We start from the raw sequence: 27532 nt of genomic DNA on the forward strand, positions 1-27532 counted from the left end.
TCTTATACCCTGGAGGATCAGACGGCGCACCCTGCTGAATCTGCGGCACGCTGCTTGGATTCATGTGGAGCGCTCTCCAGAGAGCAGCGCCAACACATACAATAATGTTTTCACTCCCTGACAAACGCTCCTGGCTGCACTAATAGACTTCACAAAAGATCATCAACTTACTTCTAAAATCCTGTATTATTTTCATTTTATGTATTAATTTATCTGCAAATATAACAAAAAGTATATATAAATATACATAAAAAAGGAGCTGGTGTTGATAAAATATCAAAACAAATACAAGACCAGTAGGAATGGACAAATGAAGTCCTCTGCACCTAAAGGAAAGTTTGGCTGGAATCCGTTAGACAGCAGCTCAAACCGGTTGGTTATATTCTCTAAGTTGGAAAAAGAAAGCATGAAAGTCATTTTAAAAAAAAGGTAGCTTGGGAATTAGATGAGTAAATGCCAAGATGAGAAAGTAAAACATAGACGTATTCATGTGTGATGAGTATCAGAAGGCGTGTCTTACTGAGCACGCTTGACATTTTTCATTTCTATATGGTTCCTCCATCTCACTCTTGCTGCATTTAAATAAAGACACAGTAGCATCTACAAATGGTCACCAGTAAAGCCATTCAACTCAGTGAGTGAGCCATTCACAGACTCAAGCGGGGAACTGTAACTTGATGGCACAAAGAGGTCCTGCGACAAATCACACCTCACCTCCAATGAATACGGGGCAACTAATAGTGGTGGCTAAACTGTATTAAAGAATCCTGGCAAAGACGTGAGAGGAAGTAAATTCGCCCAGCCGGATGACGCAACTTGGGGTGAAGACGCCCTTCTCCTGAGAGTAAGGACTGCAACTGATGAATCTAAAGAGGGGTGGGTGTCTGTGCAGCCATCTCACGTCACTGATGTTGCTCATGGTCTGCGGTACCAGTGATGATCTGGGGTGGTTTTAATCGCATTCCTGTCCCGGGCCGTGCACCAACCGTACCAGTTTGTTAAGCTTGCAGTCAGGATGCTTTCTATTGCTCCTCTGTTAATGTTCACCAGAATCTTAAAGGGATACGATTGTACCAGAGCCCTCATAACTGTATCTTCCTGGGAAATAAAAAAAAAAGGATGTCTCTTACTGCCATGTCTTTAAAGCTGTTGATGTAGCGTTAGTCTTTGTCTCAAGATGAAAATGCCAAATTTGAATATTTTCTATTCCGTAGAAGTTTTAGTTTAGTCTTAGTTGACAACACTGATGACATTTTTGTCTGCTTTTTGTCAGTGAACAGTCATACATCTTTGTCAACATTGAGTTGTCACTAACTCACTGTCAGTCTGATACTGGGGATCTTCACTTGTCAGCCAATGAAAGGGAAGCACTGTTTATGTTTTGACAGTCTCGAAACGCACTGCTGGGGGAAAATATACATTTTTTAGAATGTACGATAGCTCACCACTAACATTTTAGTCCCATCTCATCAATGACAACGTGTTAGGGTACGGGATACATCTCTCCTTAGTTTTTATGAACATTTTTCGGCATTGTATTCATGAACAAAACTGTTAAAATGAAAATAAGACGGCTGAGCAACGAGGTGGAGCTTAACTTGACATCATAACTGTAAAAATATCACAAGAATCTTATTAGTATAACGCATTTATTTTACTTGTTCACTGCAAAGCCTGCGTGGAATATATGAGAACTGAATGTGATCTGAATGTTGTGAAGTGTGAACAACACTAGCAGAGGATGACCAGAATCTATTGCTGCGAGTGGTTTAAAAAGCAGTGTGTTACTGGCCTGAGATGTGCTGGTGAAAACAAAGTAGCACCACAGAAAGATTCAGCTCGTGGCACAAATTCATATTTCCTTATTTATCATGCGTGGGACTTTAAAGTTGACATTAAATAGAAGCAAGTACCCAGGCGCCAGTGGTTTCTGCCTGAGCAGACTTAAAATAATCCAGTCCTGTGATCAATACTAAAGGCTCGTCTCTGTCTGAGACTGCGTCGAGACAGTAGTTAAGATCCTCCTGTCAAGCAGCTTCACAGAGTCTCACATTCAGACTTGTGTTGCCACTGAGCGAACAGACGATTGGTGGCCTCCTCCTCCTCCAGGAGGCCTCCCAGTAACAGCAGCAGAATACTGATTGGGCGACCGGGCAGGTCGATGTGAGGTGAAAATGTGATGAGCAGACGGCCGGAGGGCAGTGATGGAGCGAGAGGAGAAAAAGTGTAAACTTGATAAGGAGATGAGACGCGATCAACAGGACAGCAAAACTTAGATTGGAAAACAGTCTGCCACACACACACACACACACACACTCACTTTACCCTCTCTCTGTGTTTCTTTTAGCTCTGGGTGGAAACGTTTGCAGACACCGAAAGACTTTTCAGGAGTTCTTAGAGATTAAAGAACAGATTTGAGATGAGCTCATCAGAACTACCTGAAGGACCTCAGTGACCTGAGGTGGAAAACGCAAACAGAATCTCTCACTCACTCACAGACACAAACACACACACACACACACACACACACCCACACACACACACACACCCACACACACAATCTCCCATGTACGTATGCACACACCCTGGTGCATCACGGAGATCTTGCATATTCTGGCATGTCGCGTTTGCAAAAGATAAAAAAGCAAAACAAGGCATAAATACGAAAAAAAAAAACTTCCCCGCTGAAGATCCTCCACATAAGATGCAGCAGTTGAAAGTGGAGGATGCTTTGAAGACGGAGAGCCGAGGGAAGTCATGTGGGTGTTTCACCATTATTTAAGCACTCTGGGAAGATTTGTCAGTTTCCCCAAGACACAGAAATGCAATCAAGTTGTTTTTACTATATATTCTCCAGATATCAACACAACTCTCTGGTGCCAACAAGTTTCATCTACAGAGGCTGGAAGATGATTTCAAAGATCTATGTGCATGAGTGTCTCAGAGTCGTTTTCTTTTGAAACTGTGAAAATGTCCCCGGGTAAAAAAAAAAAAAGAAAAATCACATATCAGTGTAAACATCTAAGCAGCTTTGCTTTCTACTTCAGAAAGATGTTTTTTTAGCACTTAAGGAAGTAATAACCCTGAAAGTTGCACTAATCAGGAATATTACAGTGTTATAATGTGAAAGGTGCTGGTCTTACTGACAAACCCAGAGATACTAATCCGGTAAACTATACAAAACATTTTAGCTTATTTTAGTGCAACTCAACCGTTTTGATCAACCGATCATCACTTTTCCCAACAACCTAGTTTTCAACAACTGCAGGCAGCAGGTTTTATTTCAAAAGCTCTTATACATCAATCTAGTGCTACCTGTTCAGACTTCACCTCGACCCCCGCAAAGCATGACAATCAAAAACTGTTCGTTTTTATAGTTTTACTGAATTTTCCTGAATGGGCGGCGGCCAAGTTATATGCACCTGATTTGCATCAATTAGCCAAGAAGCCAACTTTATGCAAATGGGGGCGCCCCAGTGATAATATGTCAGTGTTGTACATGAAGCTTGCGAAAAAGAAAACTGGCCCCCCATGTTAAAAAATAAACAAACTGCAAAAGTGCCCTTTTGTTTCCCCCTATGGTAGATCAAACATGATTAAGTGTTCCAGTTCACTGTAAATGTATCACGGCTCTCCGTGTGCAGGTGGCATGCATCTGCATCGAAACCATTATTTAGATTGCGTATGAAAAAAAAAATAAGCTAAACCTTTAATTGCTGTGTGTCTGATATCAATTTAATTCATATTTAATTTCTTCCACATCTCTTCTCAATTTCAGGTTGTAGATGCAGGTCGTGAATATTGATTAGGGTGCGGGAAAAACGGACAGCCAATTACAAACCTTAATTAAATCCTTGAGTTAAAAGCTTCTTGTAACTGTCATTACTTATAACTGTTGAAAGCTCAAACTTAATTGGATTCGATGAGGAATTTGACTTGGAAAGCAGATCTGACGCAGGACTCATGGGCAGAAAGCTGTCAAAAATGAAAACTGCTCTTTGATCAAATGGAGCTCGTCGAGGGAACAGACTAAAAAAACACACTTTAGAACGTTTAATTATAACGTTTTTAAACACTGCTTCTCTTTCTGGCTCGAGGTGAGTGGCCATTGTAAAATAAAACAATAAAACTTGTAATAAAACTTGCAATAAAATGGACGCCATCGAGACTCACTGTCTTGTATCATCCGTTGTATAACAATAACTCATGCCAGGATTCCTGTTTGCCTTTTTAAGGCAAACCTTAGGTAAGAGACAAGAACAGCAGGAATGGAAGAAAGGTATCAAAAAATAAACACAGCGGAGCTAAACATGTGTGGCAGAAAAGTTAAAAGCATGGTCAACACAAGCATGGAGTTCTCCAGCACCTGTGGAGGCTTTGCGCTCGCTGGCCGCCTCCACCTCAGGCTACATGTTGTTTCAAGTGAGACAGCTCGGCAGGATGAATGACAACAGTTGGGGCGAAACGCTGACCAACTGAGGGGGAGGAGGGCAGGCCTGACTGTACGCCTCCTGCCTCAAGGAGAGAAGTTGCACATCGTATCTTGAGGTAAGTCGTTAGTTCCAGCGCCAGTAGCGGCTGAGACGAGCAGAGATAGCTCATGATGCAGGGTGCTATTTGAAGCGGCTGACGCGTTCTGCTTGCCAAGAAACTGATGAGCGTGTTTTAACTGCTGACTTCTCTCAGGTGTTTTTCGGCTCACGCGTCACTTAACTTTGTGAAAAGAAGTGTAGTCCCAAGTGGTAGAGGGAGCAGAAGGAGCAGCTTCCCTGTGAATACGGCTGCTATTTTCATCGTCTTACTTCATTCATTGCAAACCACTTTTTGTTAAAGGTTTGTTCCATAAAATGGGAAAACATAAAGAGTCTCTCAGGCCAAGCTTCCATAATCAAATTGCTGGTTTCCCGTTGTTTTGATTTATTGGCTAATTATTTCAGCTCTAATCTTGAAGGATCATTTGCTGGGTAGAAATTGTGGTTGTGGCCGTCAGTCTTCGTGGTTGTACAACATTGTTCTTACCAAAGCAACTGTTGAGATTTTTGACCAAATTCCACTTTTCCACTTACATTTCAACAAAACCAAAGACAAGGTAAAATTCTACATCTCTTTCTTGCAATTTGACATTTGTCTGGGTTCAGTTTTGCATTTCTCTCAAAACCACCTGGTTAGGGTTAGGAAAACATTGTGGTTTGGCTTAAAATGAAGTGTGTCTGGCCTTAATCCGTCACCGCAGTGGGAAAACCTACAACAAGAGCAAACAATGGTGTTTTGGTTTTAAGAAATTCTCCAATAGTCAGCTTTCTTGCCTCTTTTAAATCAGCAACATCTCCATGTTCCCACATGTTAGTAGTTGTTAGCAAGGGAACTAGCTTGGTGTGCTTGTTGTCTCAGCTTGTGAGAGTGACAGCTCAGTACAGAGCCGTCTCTTGCTATATGTGCATAAGGCCCCCGCACCACTAGGGGGCCCCCCTTCAAGTTGCAAGTCCAGTCTCATTATCTGAGGAACGACCCAACAGAAAAGGGAAAACACTCACAGGATGAAGGTAAGGTTTGATTCATGATTAGCAAATAATAGGCAGGGTCCCCCGGGGTGCAGGTGTATATTTTGATAAATAACCACCGGTTCCAAATAAATGCAGAGTCTAATTTGTTTAAAAAAAATCAAGGAAGAAGACGTCACCACTGGCACTGCACTTCTTCGCCTTTTTCATGTATTGTGCTTGCTTTCTATCAGTCAATATCACACTGATGGTCACCATGGCTCCAGTGCAGTAACAAAAAAAAATAAAATAAGAAGTACGACTTGAAATTCAAACTTTCTGTTGTAAAATATACAGAAGCTGGCTGTAGCTCCGTATAGAGTGTAGGATGGATTTCCTTTTCAAACTCAACGCGAGAAAACGAATTGCCATTTCCCAAGATGTTGAACTAATCCTTCCACAAGTAAAGACTGATTTTGCTCTAATACTGTTTTTCTTAACGATAGGTCTCGCAGGTCCAAAATCTCTAATTTACCTAGTCCCAAAAATAAGCCTGTTTTTTCATGCACTACAGCTGTCACTGACAGCTTTGACAAACTCCTCCAAAATACACAGTTGCATTGATTTTGAGAATAGCAGGTGCCAAAGTTGGCATCAAATTAAAAAAACAACAATCTCGGAGGCCCGCAGTGAATTGAAGGACAAACGAGATTTCAACAACAACCGAAAAGTGTTGGAGGGCTCCCAACTCTCCCAACCGTGAGGTGTTTTACTTGACGTTCCTTGGAATCAGCTGAAAGACGTGCGTCTGCTGTGCTGGGATGGAATATATATGTGCTGTGTGACACATACCAATCCTAACATCGCAGCAGACACAGTACAACTCCTCATGCATAAAGCATTATCCAGTGTGTCAGTGGTCTTTATATTATGGCTAATCGGTGTGAAAATGTAAATGCATGGAAAGGAGAGAGAAAAGACAAAGAGAAGGGAACAAAGAGCATTCCCATGGTGCAAGTGTGGTGATACCGTCCCTGGACACTGGATGATGTGGGGTCACAGGTAAGTGAAAATATGCAGCTTTGGTGATCTTCCGGTTCACAGTTAAAGTTACATAGTTCTTCCACTGAATACAACACTGGCCAGTATGAAGGAGAAAAGACTCACAGCAGGCGGTCGTTAATGTTGTCCACTAAAGTGACATTTATAACACGGACCGACTGCGAAGGATCTCCTCCCTGACTGACATTAATTCGCTGTGAAGACCTCACAAGCAGCACCATGGGGGGAAAAATACAAAAAATAAATAAATAAATACATAAAAAACCTGGTCTCAGCAAAGATAAAGTGAACACAGCGGAGAGTGGATAGTTAAGGCAGAAGACAGAGTGAGACAGAAAGACGACCGTGTTGGATGAGGCGATGCTGAATCTCCATCTCACCGCTGACAGACAAAAGTGACAGTAATACGAGGTGAATTTGCATAGCAGATGTTCCCCTACGCAGGGGTAGATTTATTGGACTAGCAAACACTGCGATGGCTACGTGCCATCTGTCATACAGCAGCAGCAGATAAATTAAAAGTAACAGCTGTGAGTATACTGTGGAGGTAAGGGCAAGTTATAGCATCTTGCTCAGAGGAGGAAGAGACGCGTGTCAGGGAGGTTATTCCCTCCGGGAAGTCGGATGAGGAGATGGAAATGAGAGAGGCGGAAAGAAGTACAACTGTGGAGAAAGAGGGAGGGATGCAGACAGAGGGATGAATCTATTTCACCAGCGTATTCATTGCAGGTTACCAGTTTTTTTTTTCATCATTTATCATTCTCGACCTGTACATATTATGAGCCAACACATCATTCTCAGGTTGCAGAGGCATGAGATTTACACCATACCATAATCATCTGAGAAATTATTACTAAATATCATTATTATCAGTCACAAGGAACAATAAAAGGGGTTTTTGGTTGAACTTTATCATGAGTTCACTAAATATAATGACCTGAAAGAAATTGAACTTGAATTCAACTTGAAATATATGTCTGTTGTAACACTCTCAACCTGCCACCCCCTGTCATCACTGAGTTTGATTCTGACAAGATGCCAAATCACTGCTTTTGCTTTTGGCTTTGACAACAAATCCTCCGCCATCATCTTGTCATTCAGCTCTCCATGCTAAAAGCCACATTTGACGCCTGCTGCTGGCCCCTGCTGCTGCATGGAGTAGAAGCCTCCGGGAGCTGCAATGTGTAGAACTACTGATTTTTCTAAATAGCAAAACGACAGTGGGTCTGAAAGTAATGTGGTCAGTGTAAGCATGAGCGTGGTGTCAGACTGGGAAGACCAGCTCCATCTCAGGCCTAGTGCAAGGTTTATATAAGTAACTTAAGAGGAAAAAAGATTTGCACTGTTAAAAACGCGATCAAACGTATACTTCTGTTTGTTTGGTTTTTTTTTGTTTTTTTTTTCGGTTAAACACGAGCAGAAGTGCTGCCAGGTGTATATGTATAAGTATAAATGAGAGGTCTCAAAGAGAAGAAGAGATTTGCACCAGCTGTTGAAAACTAATCATATTAAAATGTTTACAAACTACTTTTCTGTATTCTCATTGTATTAGCAAGTTAACGGAAAATACTGCAATTTCTTGTAGTACTTGAACGCTGAAGTGGCCCTCCTACAAGATGACAGTATGAGCAGTGGCCCCCGGTGATTCGGAGTTTGGGACCCCTGCTGTAGATCAACAGATGTATCTGGTATGATAACTATCAATGTCGATACCACAGCACGCCGCTGCAATCCAAACCATTTGTTTGTAAATGCATAGATGGAATGAATTGAACTTAACATTTCATTATGTATCTATTTTAGGAGCAACCTGAAAATTGTACATTTGTAGACACATTGATTGTTGTCACTGTGGGCAGCAAACAATCCCTTGTTTGTTTCTTTCTTTCTTTCTTTCTCTGAAGTCAGTCTTCTTGCTTTATTCAGCTTTCTATCTAATGATTTTCTCCTGATTCAACAACAGCCCGTGGCTCCGGTAAGAACAGCATTAAGAATAAGAATGAACGTGTTCACCATGACGTGAGCGTTTAAGTATTGAAGTCCAGGGGGCGAAACGCAGACTTCATCGTGTTCAATCACATTCCATTTTTTTCCTCCTCAGAGCAGCTGAGGTCATGGTGCGTACACTAAACAGAGTATGTACAGCTTTTAATTAAAATCTTAATCATAGGTCTTTGTGAAAACTCTTTAGTGATTCAGAGCATGAATCCCCTCGTTTAAAGTTTGATTTCTTCCAGGTTTTCAAAGCTTTCAGTCCTGGCAGTGTTAAGAGGAAGAGAGGGCAGTTCAAGACGAAGCAAAACATCATTTAAGTCACCGGATAATCATCAGACTTGTCTCGAATAAACTTCAAAAGAGCTTCACATCATTTCGGTTCTGGTTGACTTTGTTTTGCGCTGGACACGGGAAACGATAATTAGTGCATGAGCCTGAGGGCGCAGTCGCTCCGCACCGCGCTGAAGCATGATTGTCCCTCCTCTCCAGTCCCCTGCTAGCCTGCACCCACTTTGCTCCAGCTGAAACCAGGCCTGAGCACGACAACTTCCTGTGCATACGTCATCACATTGTAGGGCGGCTCCGGCACAATGGGGAACAAAACGGAGATCGTGACTTTACTGACCTTTTTGTGGCTTACTTTGTGTGGATTTCTTCATTATGCAAGGCGGCGTAACACACGTGATTATATGTCCACGTTGCGCACCCATGCCTGTGCTCGCGCATGAGCAACTGACTATTCCGAAGCACACCTCTTCCAACTGTGCCAGGGCCAAGAATGGGTATTGTGCATGAGCACTGTACAGAGCGCTCACACTAGTCAAACAAACTGGACTTTGGGGGTCAAACTTGCTTGTGCACAGTACAGATTACTCAGTATGAGTGCACCCTAAGAACCCAAGAAGGGTATTGTGTTGTCATTTTTATACTACACACTAAGCAATTTTGTGTTTAAAAAAAAAAAAAAAAAAAACACCTTTGCCTTATCTTCTGTTCCATTAGCTATGTAAATTAGGGTGAGATGAAATACTGTATATCTTCTGTGGGACAGATAGGTCGTCGTCCTCTACCATGGAGTCATGGGAAGTTTAGAGTGAAACCAAAGCTGCATTTTTTAAGCAGATAATATTGTTGATATTGAAGCGTAAAAGCTACACTAATCAATATACCTATACTAAAAATAGGTAAAATAGCTATGTGCAGGAGCTGTTTGAAGTCGAGGATACCAAGTGAGAATTTTTTTGCATTTTAAGCATGTGCAGAAATGAGAGACACAAGTCAAAAAACAGGAGATAAAGCCGATTTCCATTCCAATGCATAAAATGCAGTCAGCCGGAATTGATGTGAAGCTATTGTGGAGCGTTTGACACTTTTGTCAATTAAAAGGTTTTGGTACTGGCACTGTAGTGTACCTGCCCAGAACCAAACACCGGCCAGACACTGCTGGTGAACCCGGTGGAAAATGTAGATGCTTAAGGGCCATGCATTTTTCTCAGGAGGGGGAGACCAAAACAGAGCTAAAAGAGGAGTAAACATTAGACTTACATTCACCACGTGGACAGAAACACAACTCCCCTTAGAATGCTAATATTGCTTTGTGTCTGCTTCAGCAACAATAGATGCATATGTGATAACATGACAGAGTTGAGGTCACAGAATATGATAATCAGACAGACTATGCAATTATAACATTTCAAAATCACTTCAAACATATATTTACATTTTCTGTTGCGATTTTGTCATTTCAAAACGTATCCACTAATACCAATATACAGTATCTGATAATACAAGCTATATCGGCTAATTATCAACCAAGTCGATTTGTCAGGCTGCTCTTTAACACCTGAACGTGTTCCTCTCGTCATTAATATTCATGACATTCAGACACACTGCTTCAGTTACCACCACGCCACCGGTTTCACAGCCCCCTCCCGTTTCACGAGAAAACACTCAAGTCGCTAATGAAAACGAGCCATCTCACGGCTATTTTATGCACCCTTTAAAACCATGGAGAGAGCCAGTTAATGCTCATCTAATGTGTGTCCACAAGAAAGAAGCCCATAGCCGTTCGTCTGATACAAAGTGCTGGCCAGTTTTCAGGTACTCACAGTCTCAGTAGTTCTACCAGTTGCTGCCACCAAACTTAGGACACACACACACACACACACACACACACACACACACACACACACACACACACACACGCTCCTCTTGAAATAACAGTGCAGGTTTAGCGTCACACCTGCTTCGAACCACAAATTGCCCCCGTAATCATCATCTGTCTCTTTGTTGTCGAGCCGGTCCCTTTTCACAAGCCACAGTGTGTCGTGGCTTCTGGAGGAACATCTGGCATTAGCTTACTTAATGTCTTGCCTATAACCACTATACCACCGTAACGATTGCCTGTAAAAACGGCCATGAAGTCCAGATTTCTGCTTTCTAATGTGCAAGTGTAAAAAGCAGAAACTGTAGATAAAGTGCTCACGCTGTGGTGGGTTTATATAACATGCTGGATCATATCTGCGGTTTTTAAATTCATCTAGAAGCGACTTTCTGTTGAGTACTCTCCTGTATTCAGAGCGCACCATCTGGATTTTAGATTGATTTCCCTCCTTTTAGGCAGCTTCTGATTTTCGTTTTGTCGCTGCACGAAATGAACGTGTGTGGAGATTTGAATCAATCGCAGTACTTTTTTTTACCATAATCCCTCTGTAAACTTCTGAACTGTTTGTTGCTAAAGAAAAACACATTCACATAATAAACTCACTCTATCATTTCTTCTTTTGGTTTTCCGATATTGCTGAGTAATTCGAAGGGTTTCTTTGGTAGCTGACTTTGGATTTTGTATCTTTAGAATTTCTGCCTTGTGGTTGTTTGCCTTCACACACCATGCAAGTTGCTTTTGCTGAGCTTTGGCGTTGAAAAATGGCCAGAACAATTTTTGCAAAATATATTATGTTGTCACAGTGAAGTTGAGCTTTGTCCTTTTGGTTACTAAATGTTACCACTTCATCATTTTGTTCTATTAGACATTTGTGTGTACAATTGTGTCATAATTAGCATGTGAGCTGCTTCAGTTCAGAGGGCAAGATGACAATTTTTACTCCTCTGCATTTATTTGACAACTGTACTCACCACTGTAGTAACTTTTCAAGTCAAGGTTTTATATTAAAAGGTAGCTATAAGAAGCTTATATTAGAACACATTGTTAAAGATCACACCATGACTGCCAATATGTTTTGCTTGTGACTTAAATCAGTGTGTACTTCTGTCCGATTGTCATGTTTCAGATGTCGATGAGTTGATATTAGCAGACATGTACCCTCTAATCATCTTTTGGCATCATTTCATTTCATATTTATATATATATATATATATATATATATATATATATATATATATATATATATATATATATATATATAATGTGACCCTCCTTATGACCCCTCAGATTTACTCAGACTATTAGGAGGAGCCTGACCTTCATGTTGACTAGACTGATTAACCAAATATGAAATTGTTGAACATTGCTCCACCTCAACAGGCTACAAATGTAAAAAGCTGATCGTACATTGATGTGTTAGTTGTTACTGCAGAGACTGAATGTATTTCAGCTCGACCTGTGCTGGACTCACACTACAGGAGTTTTATAATCCTGCATCACGCACTTAAGGAGAATGTTCACAGAGGTTCGTCTCTCTAATCTCAAACCTGCACACACTACAAGACTTGAAAATAAAGGTGCGTCACACACTACAGGATATTATCAAGATTATTGTTCCAGAGGGAGCGATGCAGTACCTCTTTTATCTGTCAACAATAGTATGCTAATAACGTTACCCCCAAGGGTAAGGGTTGTTTAGCGTTGCTCGGCAACATCGCTCCAGGATATCTCTCTCATTGGCTATCATGAAAGGACTGATGTAATGACAGATTTGGAATCCTAGATATCAAACACGTTTGATATCTATCAGGCCGGCCCTGATGGGTCTGAAGCGGTCAGACTGGATAAGTTCATCCCTAACATTACCAGATAATTTGGGCCAAAATTTGCTCTCTGACAATTGAACCATATCAAACGAAGAAGAAAAAAAAAACTCACTTCAGTATAACACAGCCAGCCCCGGTAGGCGGGGCAGTCCAGTAGACCTGTATCCTGGTGCGTCTGCGAGGTGTGCTCTCCGTCACTGCAGGGGCACAGTTGGTCATGAACTGTGTGTCATCCTCGTCGATGATCTAGAAACAGAAGAAGGGGGCAATAAGGACTGACATACTGAAAAGGAGACCACAATGGGTTTGGAAATGTCACAATGATCTTTCAATGGCCACCCACTAGAACTCCTCTCTGTGCTCAGACAAGGCTCAATAAGATGACTGATAGTTCTTTGTCACTCATACATCAGCTTTAAAACTTCCAATACTTGACCAGACAAATGCACCACTCGCCAGGTGCTCGCTTCTAATTTTAGTTCAAATGCTCATTGCCATCTAATAGTTGGCTCCAGGGGTGCAAATGTAGGCCGGTCATTCAGTCCAACACAGTCCAGACTGAAATATCTCAGATCTCGGACTTTTTATCTAGCACCATTATAATTTCACAAATTCAATAAGTCCTTTTTTTTCTTTGATTATATGTCTTACAGTTTGATTGATGTTAGAATGAGCATAATGACCTTAAAGAGCTGCTAGGGAGGCTGTAGATGTGTTGAGACCGAGCTCCGCAAGAAAAACATTTCAACAAAGTAACTGTCCATTTGAACCATGTATTACAAGACTGCAATTAAATTATACAACTGTTGAAAATGGATTGGGTTTAATTGCGGCTAATACACCTTTGGCAATGCATTTTATTTAAAACCACTGGACCATATAATACCCTGGAGGATTTTCAGAAGGAACATATATATATATATATATATATATATATATATATATATATATATATATATATATATATATATATATATATATATATATATATATATATATATATATATATATATATGATCACACTACCTTGCTAAGCATGGCCTGCCCATACTCTGCCTCTGATTGGCTACATCCTGTCCATTAAGCATTTAAGCACATATATGCAACTCTTGTCATAGATTGAACAGAGTTGAGTTGTTTCACTCCATAGCATAGTGTTCAAGACAGAGCGTGAAAAGGGGTGCTGCGGCAATGTCAACTAATGTGTATTTTGAAAATTAAAACATATAAACATATGTGTTAGACCATGAATTAAACTTACACCGGAATATCCCTTTAATCTCAGTGGCTGACTGATGTCTATACTTGATATCAAGACAATCCCAGTGGCAGTAATATGACCAATCTTTGATTCTGCATTGACGCCATTAACATAATAACTTTTATTTCTTCAATGAATCACAGAGGAACAGCAGCTTGATCTAAAAGCAAGTTATGCAGTCTGTATAATAGCAGTCTTGTGAATTCAAGATGCGTCCAGCTCACTCCCTTCGGTACTCGCACCTTGTCAGACATTTTAGAGACTAAACACACACACAGTCAGAGACGCACATGCTGACATGGCCTATGACCTTGTTGCTAGTGTTCTCCAGCTGCCTCGGCTCAACAATAACAATGACCTTACACTCAGTCTTCAACTCCTGATAGGAAATCAAGAAGCAGACAAATGTCACAGACAGTTCCTTCCTCATTTGTTTCTTCTTCAGTTTCTCTCTTTCACAACCATTTCCATCCCACACCCAAATGCAATTACATAGATGCACACTGTTAACACATCGAAATCAATTCAGACCTTGGAAAACACACAGAGTGCACACAAACACGTACATACTTCTGTGTATTTCTGTGCGGACTTCCTGATGCCTCCTTATACACAGCTGGGTTTACTTTGTGTCGGCAAGACTGAAGGTCTCTCCGTCAAAAGCAGACACAAACAACTGGCTAAACGGAGGAAGAGAAAGACGCAGAGAGTGGGGAAAAAGACGTGAAGCAGATAAGGGAAGAAAAGGCAAAAGCAGGAAACATAAAGAAAAGGGCAGATGTAGGCTTGAGGAAAAGACAGAATTTTAGGAGAGAGGAGAATATGGAGATAGATTAAGGGTACAACATGATGAATTGAAACAGAAACTGCACGTGGATAATACTGAAAAAGAAATAGCTACTGTCTAGACAGGAAAAGGCACAGACATTTTCGGTGATGACGCCGCCTGCTCAGATATATGTACGTACACACTTAAAATCAATCACAATAATACGACACAGTATGAATAAAACTGTTTTCCATCACTGTGTTCGTTCAGGCTGAATATTTCCACTAGAAAGCACTGCAGTCGGTTTGTTAAGAACAATTATAATACAATTAAGTCTATCAGACCCTAATTCAAGCCCAGTCAGTGCCGGTGACAGTCAGCGCCAAGTCAGGCCCTTGATGTCAGGTTCCTAGTCCACATAGTCTAAATTCAAAGACAGGCAAATGCAAAGTCAAGACTATAAAGTCTTAAATCAAGACCAGAGTCATTACAGTCCATTGTAATGTTCCAAGTCAAGACAGCAAATTGAATTAAATATCAAGTCTGTCTTACACCTGAAATAGCCAGACCAAAACTCTGGGTCCCAAGTCCAGATAGAAAACTCTAAACTCAGAGCAGTCAAGTCCTACACAAAGACCAGAAAAATAACTGACCAGTCCCAGGTAATGTTCCAAGTTAAGATATTATAAGATATCAATAGTTTAGATATTTGAATGTAAGACACTCCAGGGCCAAGTCATTGCAGCCAAACAAAATAAACTGCATGTCAAGCAGGTTAAGTCCCAGTTCAAGTCCAAAGCACTGGGTTCCTAATCCAAACAGTCCAATCTCAAAGACACCCAAGTCCCAAGTCAAGACAGTCAAGTCATTGCCAAGTTCAATACAAACATATCCCAAATCAAGATGGATGGGTCCCACATTAAGCCAAATGTAGGGACAGTCAAATCTCAAGTCATGTTCTTGGTCTTGACATTCATATCCCAGCCCAGGTGATTGATTCCCACAACAAGACAGGTCAGAGCCAAGTCTTGAACTTTCTAAGTCATGGTACCTGTTTTTTTATTCCTTTTTCCATTGAAATACAATATACTTCCAAAATAGCAACCCAATTCAAGAAGTCAAGTTAGTGGTTGAACATGGTTAAATCAGGATACAAACAAGTCAGGGCAAAACTCAACTAAGTGAAGTCCAAAGGCATTACAGTGAAGTGAATTAAATCCTAAATCAAAACACTCAAGTCCCATGTCAAGACTTGTAAGACTGAGGTCAATATTCAGACCAGGTCAGTCTAAAAGTAAAGTCCCATGTCTGAAACACTGGCTTCAAATCTGCAAGCAATGCCCAAGTTTGGTCCCAAGTCAGGGTAATGGAATCCCAAGCTGTATTCTAACTCGAAAGACTCAAGTCCCAAGTCAGCACAATTAAGTTTCAGGTTAAGACAATCCACTTCAATGTCCAGATAGAAAAGACCGAGACCAATTTAGATTCCATTCAAATTTGATTTCAAAATGGAAACTGCCTTGTGTGAGAGCAGCATCTTTGCCTGCTCTCTCTCTCTGTGAACGCTGATTCCTAAAGACTCCTCAAATTTTGGCTCAGGGGGAGATTTAGTTTGAGACTGATGACTTAGAGTCAGGAGTCAGTGGGGTTCAAGTCAACATTATGTCACCAAGTGGGACTCAAACCTAAGATGTACACAATAGTGTTGGGACTTTCATTTAAACAAATTAAACCGGAGAGAAAAAAAAAAAGCACGTTTAAGTTTCAAGCCATATTGTTCTATCATTCGTAATAGAAAATGTGTGAGGGATGGAAGGACAGACAGAAAGAGAGACAGACAAAGAGAGGGAGTGTGGGAAGACTGGCAAAGGAGCGTTTGTTTTCACTGCAGAGGCTGGCATGTCTGTGTGTGTCCACGGTTTGTCTATCTCAATCTCTCTCACTCAATCTCTCGCTCTCTGTTGAGACGGTAAACACAGATGCTTCAGAGTGCCTGCACAAGCAAATGCAGAGCCCTGTTCAAACACACACACACACATCCACAGCCGCACACACGCGCAAACACACACATACACGTCATCACACACACACACAAAGAGATGGGAGACAGACAAGGCAAACCAAGGCTTGAACAGACACCCCAGATCCCTGAAGAAAACTGACAATAAGAGTTATATTAATGTGTGTGTGTGTGTGTGTGTGTGTGTGTGTGTGTGTGTGTGTGTGTGTGTGTGTGTGTGTATGTGTGTGTGTGTATGTGTGTGCGCTGGTGTTTGCACACATTGCACGTTTGTAATTAAATGCAAAGCAGTTACAAAGGAGCGAATACAGTTAAAACCTCTGGGACCTGAGCTTGGAGATGAAACTTTTCGGAGGGAAAACACGGGCAGACAGACGGATAGATTGAAATGTCACGTCAACACTTGAAGATGAGCTTATTTTCAGAAAGTAACAAAGTTCTCTTGCTGGATGAAGACCTCGAAGGCGCTGACATTTTGCCTTGAGCTTTCCATCAATCAAAGCTCTACTATTACTGCAGAATACCGCCGAGATCTTGGGGCTATCACAAATATTGCATCATATTACATTCTGTGCCTGAGCCACCCAACCAAGGCAGCAGTGTCACATATCCAAACAGCCGCTCTATGAAAAATGACTATACGTGTGTATGTAGGTTTATTTCCCAGCAAATGAGCCAATTCTGTGGCTTTTGGCGTTCAATAACACAAAACAACATAGGCGGAGAGGGAGCATATTGTTCTCTGGGTCTGTTTAATACAAAAATGGCCCCAAAGCTCTTTGTAAAACTCACCTTTTTTTTAACAGTTATATACACATTTTAGTGCTGTAAAGCTTCGGAGAGGTCAATTTAAGGGATTTCTTTTTTTAAGCTTTTGTGAGCTGTAATGCCGTCATAGCCAATCATTCTAAGGGGTGTTTGTGTCTTGTTTGTGTTCATGCAGACTACGACCATAAATGGTCCGTCTCTATTCTACTTGAAAGGGAAAAAAAGTCTGTCGTTCCCTTTTCTCATCTCTGTTTTTTTTTCTTTTGCGAAAGCTCTGACGTTATTGGTGTGAAAAGCTCCGGCAATAACAACCAAAGTCTCTCACCTTGACTGAAGTGCGTACTCAGAGAGAAGACTAAACGACATGTGTGCGCCGCAGTGCAATGTGGTAAAGTGACAGACTTTCTCGAGCATGGCCATTTACAAACACTTGAGGCACTTTTGTCTTTCTGCAAATAAAGTAACTCTGAATTAATGAAGACTCATTATTTCCGGCTGGTATCATCATTTCTTTCTCCTGGCAGACACACCGAGCCATAATTGACAGCTGTTTGTTGCAGACTACACACACCTACCTAATATCTCCAGTTTCACTTTGCTTTTCTCTCATTCTCAGGTTAAATACAAAGCAGAGCGACCCCTGTCAGTCACTGGGTGGTTGGCTCTGTTTTAGATTTTAAAAAAGAAAACTAGTAAGAGAGAAGCTTGAAGCAAAATAATCAGTTAATAATCTTTTTTTAGGGAGTATCCTGGAGAATGGCTTGTCCTGAGCAAAAGGGACCCTCACTAAATTATTTAAAAAATTAACCTAAGACCTCAGCCAGAGTGTTGGGCCATTTGTATTCTAAACACAGCCGTGGTGTAAGCGTTGGCAATGTGTATATGAATAGGGTTGACTTTGTGTGTGTGTGTGTGTGTGTGTGTGTGTCTGTTTTCCAGCCTTGCCCACTCAGTTTGTTTAGGCTATTGTCAGTGAGAGACAGCTTGGAGAAAGTAGACAGGCTCCCGCTCCGACCGAGGCTGAGTCACAGAGCTGTAGAGACCACAGCAGTCATCCTCCATCGCTTTTGACTTTCAAACAATAAAAAAAACTAAGTGGTGGCAATTTCTATGACAAACAGAGGCGCCCTTTATCAAGTCATTTCTGCTGACCCTGGCTGGCGGTGTGTATTATACCAACAGTTTTTCAGAATTTATCTGACGGAAAAAAAAAAAAAAAAAAGAGTTTTGTTTTTTGGAACTCGCAAATGGTAAAATATTATGACTCATAATGTATCTAGTATCATCTTTGTGGTGTTTTCCTATACTGTGTCCCACGGATCAGCTGACAAACAAGCACTTTGGATAGTAATGTGAGGACACCAATCCCGCCCTAGAGAGCCAAAGTTTAATCGCCAGTAATGGTGCTTCCAGCTTCATCGTGCATGCAGTCCATCCAGCAGCTCATTGCTAGAGGGAAGCCACTGAGGGAGCCACTAGTCACTGGTGACTTCTAGCTGAAATGATTTTTCTCAGGTGGCGGGGGGCAGCGTGAGCCTCCTGAGGAACACGACATCCTCGTTAAACTGAAAATTAAAGTGGCAGATCAGTTCTTGCTGCTGGTTTGGCGACTTGTGATCGTTGGTTGGGGCATGTGCAGGTATAAGTTGGCGCGACCCTTCTGTTTATATCTGTTTTTAGGCCTCCCAGGATAAAAGTACATTAGCAGTTGTAAGGACTGCAATAAGTAAGAGACCAGTGTCTAGACTCCATCAGGGGGTTTTCTTTCCTATGCACAGCCTCATCACCTGTTGCTTTCAAGGTTTGGTGATAGCTGCAATCATAGCTCAAGCCTCATTCTTAAAAATCAGCCAGGTGATCCAACTTCTGATCACTTACAATTACAGAGGTACTTGAGATATCTAGGACAGTGATCATTGTTTGCAGTTTATACACAGAGGTGGATCTGAAAATGAACAACGTTTCATTGCCTTTTACTCGCACTTTTGAAACAAGGCACATTTACTGCCAGAAAATTACAGTTGATATTTCAGTACATTTCCTATCAAAAACATTTTGATAAAAGATGTTCAAGATATTTGCTCGAGTGCTACTCATTTGCGTAGCTTTCATGGTACTTAAGCAACACTGAAATACTGCAAATTACAGTAGAAATCCGTATCGTGCACATTTCTAATTCACGATCCAACCCAAACGATTTCTCACGTCCTTGTGGAAACTCACTCAGTCACTTAGTTAGAAATGGTTGCCTCTTGTTTGTAGTCTCGCTGCATTATGTATTTACAATCATTAGCCATCATCAGCATCCGAGCTAACCAGCTTGTCGAGCAGAGCGGATGAAGTTGCATATTAAGCGTCTTCCAGCTTCAGTGGAGATTCCTTGAAGAAAAAGAGCCACACAGCTGTACTTCTAAATTCCTGTTAGTCTGATAAACAAGGAGGGATGCAAGTCTTTGGGTACTTAAAGAAGCGATAATTACTTGAGGATCACATCTTGGTGTGATTATGCCGCGTATCAGGTCACCATCATTCCGACTCCCCACATATCCTATTCTTTAAAGTCCTCCGAGCTCTGCTTGGCTTATGTAATTGCCTCCATCTGAAACCCACGACTTAGCTTTCGCACTTTAAACTGATTTGGTTTGTTTATCCCCGGCTAAACTCAGAACCCTAGATAATCTGTGCAGAAGAAGGGGAAAAAAAAAAAAAAGAAGATAGAATCTCTTGTCTGCTCATCTCTCCCCTTATCCAAACAAGCTCCGTTTGTCTCCCTGAGCAATAACAAGGACCCGGCCTCGATAAATATGACCCATGTGCCATACTAACAGAAGAGGGGCTGGGAAAAACACACATGCAGAGCCACACGTTTACCCACATGTCCGCTCGGTGCGTACATAAGCACAAAGACACACATTTCCAAAGCGGACAATGACTACAGACTCTGAGGGATCCTGAGTCGCGCGAGCACACACACACACACACACACACACACACACACACACACACACACACACACACACTCACAGATATACTCTCCAAGGTCCGACACATTAAGGCTGACGTCTTTAAATGTAAATAATGGGGACAAAGAGCAGATTATTGCTAAAGAAAAAAAACAAAAAACAAAACAATGAGCAGTGACTCTCAGTTGCGCTGTTTTAGTGAAACAGCAGGCGGGCACATTCCAGGATCGCTGCCAGAAACAACTGAGGACCGGAGGACGAGGAGAGGGAACGGCCGTGCGAGGAGCCACAACTGTGCTCGCTCGGCCCCGCTCTCGCCGCACAATAACACAATAACAGTCGTGACATTGCAAAACCGAGCCCGCATAATTAACTTGAGGAAAACAAACTGTCAGGAATATCAATCGTTGTGTAAACTTCACTTTACATAAGTATTATTATGTAAACCGCTCTGATAACGAGAGGCTGGGTTTGATGGATTGAGGTCATTTGGATAAAAAGCCAGACTGGCTGTCACGCCGCATCTTCGCTTATCGTCTCCCTAATATAAGTGGGACACAAAGCACGGCGTGTTTAATGAACGGAATCACTTTGAAACTCATTCCTCTTATTACTTGAATCAAAAGGAAAGTTTTCATCGGTTAACGTCACGCAAGGACACGTCCACGTCTCTGAACTTTTCTGAGCGGAATCCATTCTTTAAACGCTTTGACGGTGATGTGACAGCAGCTTATCTCTAGAGGCCCTATTTTATTCCCACATGTGGATTAAAGTGTCTATTACAACTGTCAATTACGGGACAAAATGCTGTCTGATGGATTTGCCAATATGTATTAAACAGATTGTAAAGCCAGATTGTCAACTTTAATTCTGTTCAGGCTCAGCCCACACTGTTCCACTTTGTGCTCTGGCTGCTCCCCGGTCTCTGCCTCACTCCACAGTCTGTCGGGACTACGAGGTTCAGCCTGAGAGGTGTTTATTGTGCGGGGAGCAGAAATCAAATAGAGCGGAGTGAGCTGCAGTGTTTGAGTTTGAACTGTTTAAACCAAAATGATCAGAGCAATTCAGACAAACCCAAGGTCCTGCTGTGAGCTGGAAACACAGCATGTTTAGTCTGTTATCGCCATTTTCACACAACAAGCCGCGTTACCGTCCGGAAGAATCACACCGAAGACTAAATGCGCCACGCACATCGGCCCGCCACTGTATTCAACCTCCGCAGGGAGGCCACGCAAGATCACGCTCAACCTTTAAAACTTAAGAACACAATTTTTCAGAGCCTTTATTCTTGTTTTCATTTTTTTCAAATGATGCCTTATTTTCATATTTCATCCCGAGGCTGCTGTTTGTTTTATCATCGGTGGAGCAGTGTGTAAACCAGAAAAGAAATTTCATTTTCATTTGGAGGTTGAAATCGTGGAGAGTAAACCCCAAGGCCAAAGCTGCTGCAAGATGCCACCTGTGAAACCACGGCCAAACGTATGAGTCTTCACCCCGTTTTTAAAAAAACACACATTGTTACAAGGAGGAAAGTCAATGAACAAATGAGAGGAGAAGACATTTTCAGTGTCAGAAAGCGAGCTGCCTGCGCTCTCTCAGTGCCTGTAGTAACTACATGAAAAAAAAGGAAGGCTTTGTTTTGGTTCAGTGTGTCAATGTCGTACCTCCTAAGAGCCACTCAGGAACAGGATGACTGACAGTGAATGAAGAAACGATCTTGAAAGCATTCGAGGACCAAACAGCTCTGCCAAGCCTGCTCAACCCTCAACTATGTGACTTTCTTAGAAAAGAAAGTGGTCTCGAAATTGCAACTGCATTTGGAGATCTGCACGAACACACACGGTGGTAGTTAATCACATTATACATGTGCCAGGTTTTCATTTACATAAGGCCAGTTGTTCGTGAGAACACGTAACTTACGGTCAGATGTGCAATATGTAACAACTGGCCACATGTTGAATTTACACAGCTAGCTCAGGAGCTCTGGACTGTGATGTGCCAGTGATAGCTGGTTTGCCTGCAACCTCCCATAGATATCTCTGCGACGATGCAGTGCGATACATCTCTTCACATTCTGTTGATAATTTTATTGTTGTTATTTTTTTCTGTGCTTTTTACTGAAATTCTCACATATCACACCTTTAACTAAGTATCAAAACTGATTATTTTGCCAAAGGCTGAATGTTAATTGCAATTTAGTTCAAATTTCATGGGGGAAAAAAAGGAAAAAATGGAGCTGAAACATTCCTGTGGGATCTTTTCTGGGTCCATTTAATGCTTTGCATGATACAACAAAGATGCACGCAGCCCTCAGTATTGCTTTTTGTGGTTCGGACACCTTAGCTCAAATTATGAGCTGTTTGTTTTTGGCCCGTTCCTGTTTCAATCTGGTTACGCCTCCATGCCTTTAAAGAAGATGGGTTTTTTTTTGTTCAGTTTGGTTTAGAAGAACTTGAGTGGCAGAAGAGAGTGAAACGGTGTCTGTGAGAAACCATCAGTCTTGGACTTCAACTCACTAATGCTCGAGTAGCTGAATGGGAGTAAATTCCTGCTGCCGGGCTGCAAAATCAGGTTGAAACCTTCCCTGAAGAGTGGAGGCTGGTGTAGCAGCAGATTAATGGGTGTGATTTTGAGGTGCCCATAGGCTTCGCTCTGATGTCAACACGCTTTCGGTCATAAAGTGCATATTGCACTCAGTTGCCAGTTTATCAGTTTCATAATGCAGTCTAATACAAACAGACCTGCAATAAAGGCTCAGTTTTTGTTTAAAACTACTTTAAAGAGGCGCTGATTCCACTTTATGACCATTTTGGATGATGCAGTTTGCGGTGCTGTTTAGCTGTACTGTGTTAAACTGTGATGTATTATATTAATATTATAACTGTCTATTGGTTTTGGTTTGTTCCGTCTGTGCCCTGTGGAGTCTTCTTGTAAACAAACAAACAGCTCTCTCTGCAGTCAGTGTTTCTCACCAGAACACTCAGCACATCAGGTTTTGCTGTGGGGATGACAGCGTCTGTCAGCTTGTCTGTCTTTCAGTCTGTCAATCTAATACGCTGCTCATGACAGAGGTTGTATCCTCGCGTATTTGATGATCCTCTGACCGGTCCTCTTGCGCCATCATGAGGTGGACTTTTTTTTATCGAATCCGTTAGCGTCTGATCTTAGCATTTAGCTCAAAGTACCGCTGCTTTCAAGCACAGCCTAACAGAGCCACGAGCATGGCAGTAGAACACCAGTCTAGTTTGAACACTTTAAATTCAGCCAATGTTTACTTGGCTTCACTCTTTTCATTTTCCTGCCGATGGCGGCACATTGCTACTTTTCTTTGCCCCGTTGCCGCCGCCAACTGTGGCCCAGTGAAAAGGCGGGAAAATGGTGGCAGGAATTTGTATCTCAATGGCTGCATCTTTGTGCTCGTGTGCATGCAAGATACGAGGCAAAAGAGGACAGCATTCGCAAAAGCATCGCATCTGGCGGTCAAGAAAAAAACCCACATGGCACCTTCATGCTTCGACAAAAGACAATTAACACTAGAGCTACAAGAACTCAAGAACTGATGACTGAAGTCTCTCTCACTCCATCCTCGATGGAAACCCAAACTGAAAAGGCAGCAAACAAAGATGTTGCCGGCGTGATAAAAAGGGAAGGTTCAGAGTTGAGGATTGGTAAACACCTCACACTCCCTGTTGTCTCTGCTGGCAGGGGAAGCAACATCACAGCGCAATCTAAAACGAACGTGATTATTTGTCTCAATCTCTGCGGAGCCGAGGAGCACGATTTCCCCCGGTCCTCTTTCCAAAACGCTGGCGACATGAAAGCCGTCGCTCGCTCTGTTTGGTGAGAGTCTGGTCGGGACCAGCATGTGGAAGCGCAGCTACAGATGTGTGTTCCTGTTTACACTGAGCAGGAGGTAATTGAGGAAGTCTGGCTCTCTCCTCAGGAGCTCTGTGCCGCTCAGTGGGAGCTGTGTTACTACTGAACCAAACATTTCACTTCTATCTCCTGCTTTCCCTTGAACTCTCTGTTTATCTGTCCTCACATGCCTCTTCCTTTCCTTCCTCCTTCCCTTTCTCTTTCCTCCGCGGGAGGAAGTTCCTGCTCCTCAGTGAGGAGGATGCCTCGCCCTAGAAGAGCAAAGAGGCAACTCTCTTTTCTTCTGTGCCACAACAGGAGAGCTTTCCCTTCCATCCTCATCCAGGGGAGCTGTGCTGCATCTGTCAGCAACACCTCCTTTAACCTCCATATCAGAAGACAGTGGGGAGCAGCCGAGTCGACTCCCATGTGCATTACAGCATGCAAATGAGTTAATCTTTTGCGAACTTTCCCAGAAAGCTCGGCGCGCATTCAGAATGCAGTGACTCTCTCTTTCCCCCCCTCCACAGCTGCTTGTCCTTACCTGGAACTGGCCGGTGTAGTCGTCGTCCGTGGTGCCCTCCCTGCCCTCCTTCAGCGCGATGAGGGTAAAACCTCTGAAATAAGCAGGGCTGGTTGCCAGGAGGATCACTGTAAAGCAGAGAGAGAGAGAGAGAGAGCACATTTAGTCCACAGACACAGACGAGCAGCAAAGGAGGCACATACACTGACACATCAGGGTCGCACCGCATGACGCAGGGTCACCGTGGATGATTCCAGGGGAAACACGCATGAGAGCAGCTCTCCTGTTAGCATCAGCACGGAGTAGAAGAGCGAGCGCTGTAAACAGAGCTTCAGCATCTCACACTTGAATAAAAAGGAGCCTATAAATCTCATGCAGGGGAGTTTGGGCCAGGAACTGGAGCCATATAATCAGATGTGGGTGGAATTTTATTCGGCTCATCCGCTTGTATTTTTTAACCTTGCGTCTTCATACAGGCCCATTCATCTTAAAACTTGCCCCTGGTGCTGAGATCGAAGACGTCAATATTTTAGATGGTTTCCATTGCTTTAAAAAGTGAGCTTATTTGCTACTTAAAGAGCGTGAAGGTTTGGGAAATAATTTCGGGGTTTTTTTCTCCCCTCTGGAGGTGTCCTTCACACATCCCTGACAGCTGATTAGAATTAAGCCCTGGATTGCCAAATGTGGCGTCACAGACACACACAAAAAAGGCCTGATCTGACGTATGATCTCAGTGTAAGACTTCAAGACAAGGTGACCCTCGATTTTCCTACTTTTTTTTTTTTTTTTTTTTTTTTTTTTGGAGCCTGGGACAAAAACTGGAGCACGCAAGGTGTTATTACACCTTAAAGTGTAAAAGAGATTCATTTGAATTTTAAGGAATAAAGTTTGGATTTGAAATAGAGAAAGTGACCAGGGGTGGTCTGAGATGAACACTGCTTTTTGTCTTTGTTCTAACTTCTGTTCTAACTAAGTTCTGTGAGCGGCTCAAAGTCTTTATATATAGGGACTTTAAATTTGTAGGGGTCGGCTGAATTGGAGCCAGATTCCAGTGTGTGTGCGTGTGTGAATGTGTGTGTGTCCTTGCTTGCAGGAAGAAGAGAGTAAATGTATATAGGTCAGACATTAACACTAAGTAGCCTTATCAAACCACAACTTTGCCTGCAGGAGTCAGAGGAGGCTGACTGACTCGTTTGGAAACTGTGTCCTTCAGGCGGCGATTCCCAGTACAAATCTAGATTACCGTGGCAGTTACTTACAGTGTTGGCTGGTTAGACACACTGGGGTTCTCTGGAAAAGCTTGCGAGACATTTCGGTGTAAACAAGCTCTGTTTTCCAACTTGACTAAGAGCACACTTGTTAAAATTGGCGCAGGTTTACGCACTGATGGAGTCTGTGAACTCTACCTCTGTAGGTGCTGCCAGGCTGGTAGCTCTCCGGGTCCCCCTCCACTCTGAGCCTGAACTCATGGTGGCCATCCCTCCGGGTCCCCTGCGTCTGCGCCCGGAGGATCCGCCCGCAGTACCCGTCCGACCTGCCCCCGGAGGGCTCCTCCACGAAAGCGACGGCATTGCACACAAAACTCGAGACGAAATAGTACTGCAAAAGCAGCAGCTGCATGTACATTCCCATTTCGGAGCCCGGAGATGAGTGCACAGTGGCAGATCAAAACAAAAACCCCAGCGGGGGGGAAAAAAAAATGAAAAAAAAAAAGACGAAACAGCGGACGGGGCGATCAGTCCCGGCTCCTTCTCCCAACAACTCCACCAAACTACAGCGGCGTCACGCTCAGTGGGAAAGGTGACGAGAGGGAGACGAGTCCATCCTGAAGTGGCGAGAGCGCGTCTGGGACGCACCGCGGTGAAGTGGCGGAGAGAGGAGCTGTTCCCGCTGCTCTTCCCGGATCAGTGCGCACTGTTTGGTGGGGAGTGTGGGAGCAGCTGGGGGGGGAAGGGGGGAGGCTGTGAAGTGAGCGGGCTCGGGTGAACGCAGCTGTCTGCTCGACTTGAGGCGAGGGAAGGTCCAAAGTGGAGCTCCGCGCTTTAATAAGAGCCAGCCCTCCCCTCAGCACACACATACACACACACACACACACAGACAGCACACACGTTGGCTATGTGTGTGTGTGTGTGTGTGTGGCTCTCACACTGAATTGCCTCTTGGGGAGAGACACACATTTTGTGTTTGTTGTTCAACAACGACAGTAAATATTATATTCTCATGCACTGAGGGGCCCCATGGGAGTTGAAATAGTTAAGTTATATGTAGACTTTATATATTTAAAAGTGAGTATCAGAGTCAGCAAAACTGAGACGGAATACACTTGCGTTTACTAATCCTCCTCTCCTGTGCGCATTTTGCTCCATAATTATGCGTTTTACAGGTTTACAAGTTTACAGGTTACATGAACAGAAGAACAAAAACGAAATTTAAATGTCCGCTTCGCATTTACTGTGCGCTGCACGACGCTTGAGAGACGTCACGAAGTTACAGAAGGTCATTACAAACTCAACTGTGAGCGCTGCTGTTCCTCTTCAGTCTGTCCGGTGCGTATTTACGCGTATTCTCTTGCGCGGCTTCGCGATCAAAATGAGCAGAAGGCATCACTGAAACACATCACTCAAAGACAAGCGCAGAGAAATATTCCAAGTAACACTTGTAAAGTAAGTTACGCGCTCTCTAGATATGACGCACGCAGGGTCACCCGGGTAGAGGCGTGCAGTCCAGCAGGCTACGCTGCTGATAGAGGAAATATTGACCTTCGGATGGCGGGGCGGTACCAGTAGATGTCGCCAAAGTATCCTCGCACCTTGAGGTAATTCAGAGCTACTTAGCAAATTGGACAC

General features: G+C 42.7%; 1 protein-coding gene and 1 long non-coding RNA gene across 5 annotated transcripts in view; one reads left to right on the forward strand and one right to left on the reverse strand.

The window, feature by feature from the left end:
- Positions 1-26702, reverse strand: part of LOC119024754 (spondin-1-like) — a 91983-nt gene extending 65281 nt beyond the window's left edge. The window contains exons 1-3 of one of the 3 annotated variants that reach the window (XM_037107826.1): positions 26093-26696; positions 24708-24814; positions 12640-12773 (exon numbers count right to left, since the gene is read on the reverse strand). In XM_037107826.1, the coding sequence (XP_036963721.1) occupies positions 12640-12773; positions 24708-24814; positions 26093-26318 (467 nt within the window). In that variant the 5' untranslated portion in view covers positions 26319-26696. Of the gene's footprint in view, positions 1-12639; positions 12774-24707; positions 24815-26092 lie in introns of all 3 variants that reach the window. The other 2 variants (XM_037107827.1, XM_037107828.1) reach the window with 2 other exon arrangements.
- LOC119024755 lies at positions 8123-8900 on the forward strand. Of its 2 annotated transcripts, none has more exons than XR_005076589.1 (3): positions 8123-8230; positions 8506-8659; positions 8780-8900. It is a non-coding gene; the product is annotated as an uncharacterized LOC119024755 (long non-coding RNA). The 2 variants fall into 2 exon arrangements; XR_005076590.1 differs by having other exon boundaries at positions 8506-8677; positions 8780-8897.
- Positions 26703-27532: the final 830 nt, after the last annotated feature.

The sequence above is a fragment of the Acanthopagrus latus genome, chromosome 8, assembly GCF_904848185.1.
Source record: "Acanthopagrus latus isolate v.2019 chromosome 8, fAcaLat1.1, whole genome shotgun sequence".
NCBI lineage: Eukaryota > Metazoa > Chordata > Actinopteri > Spariformes > Sparidae > Acanthopagrus > Acanthopagrus latus.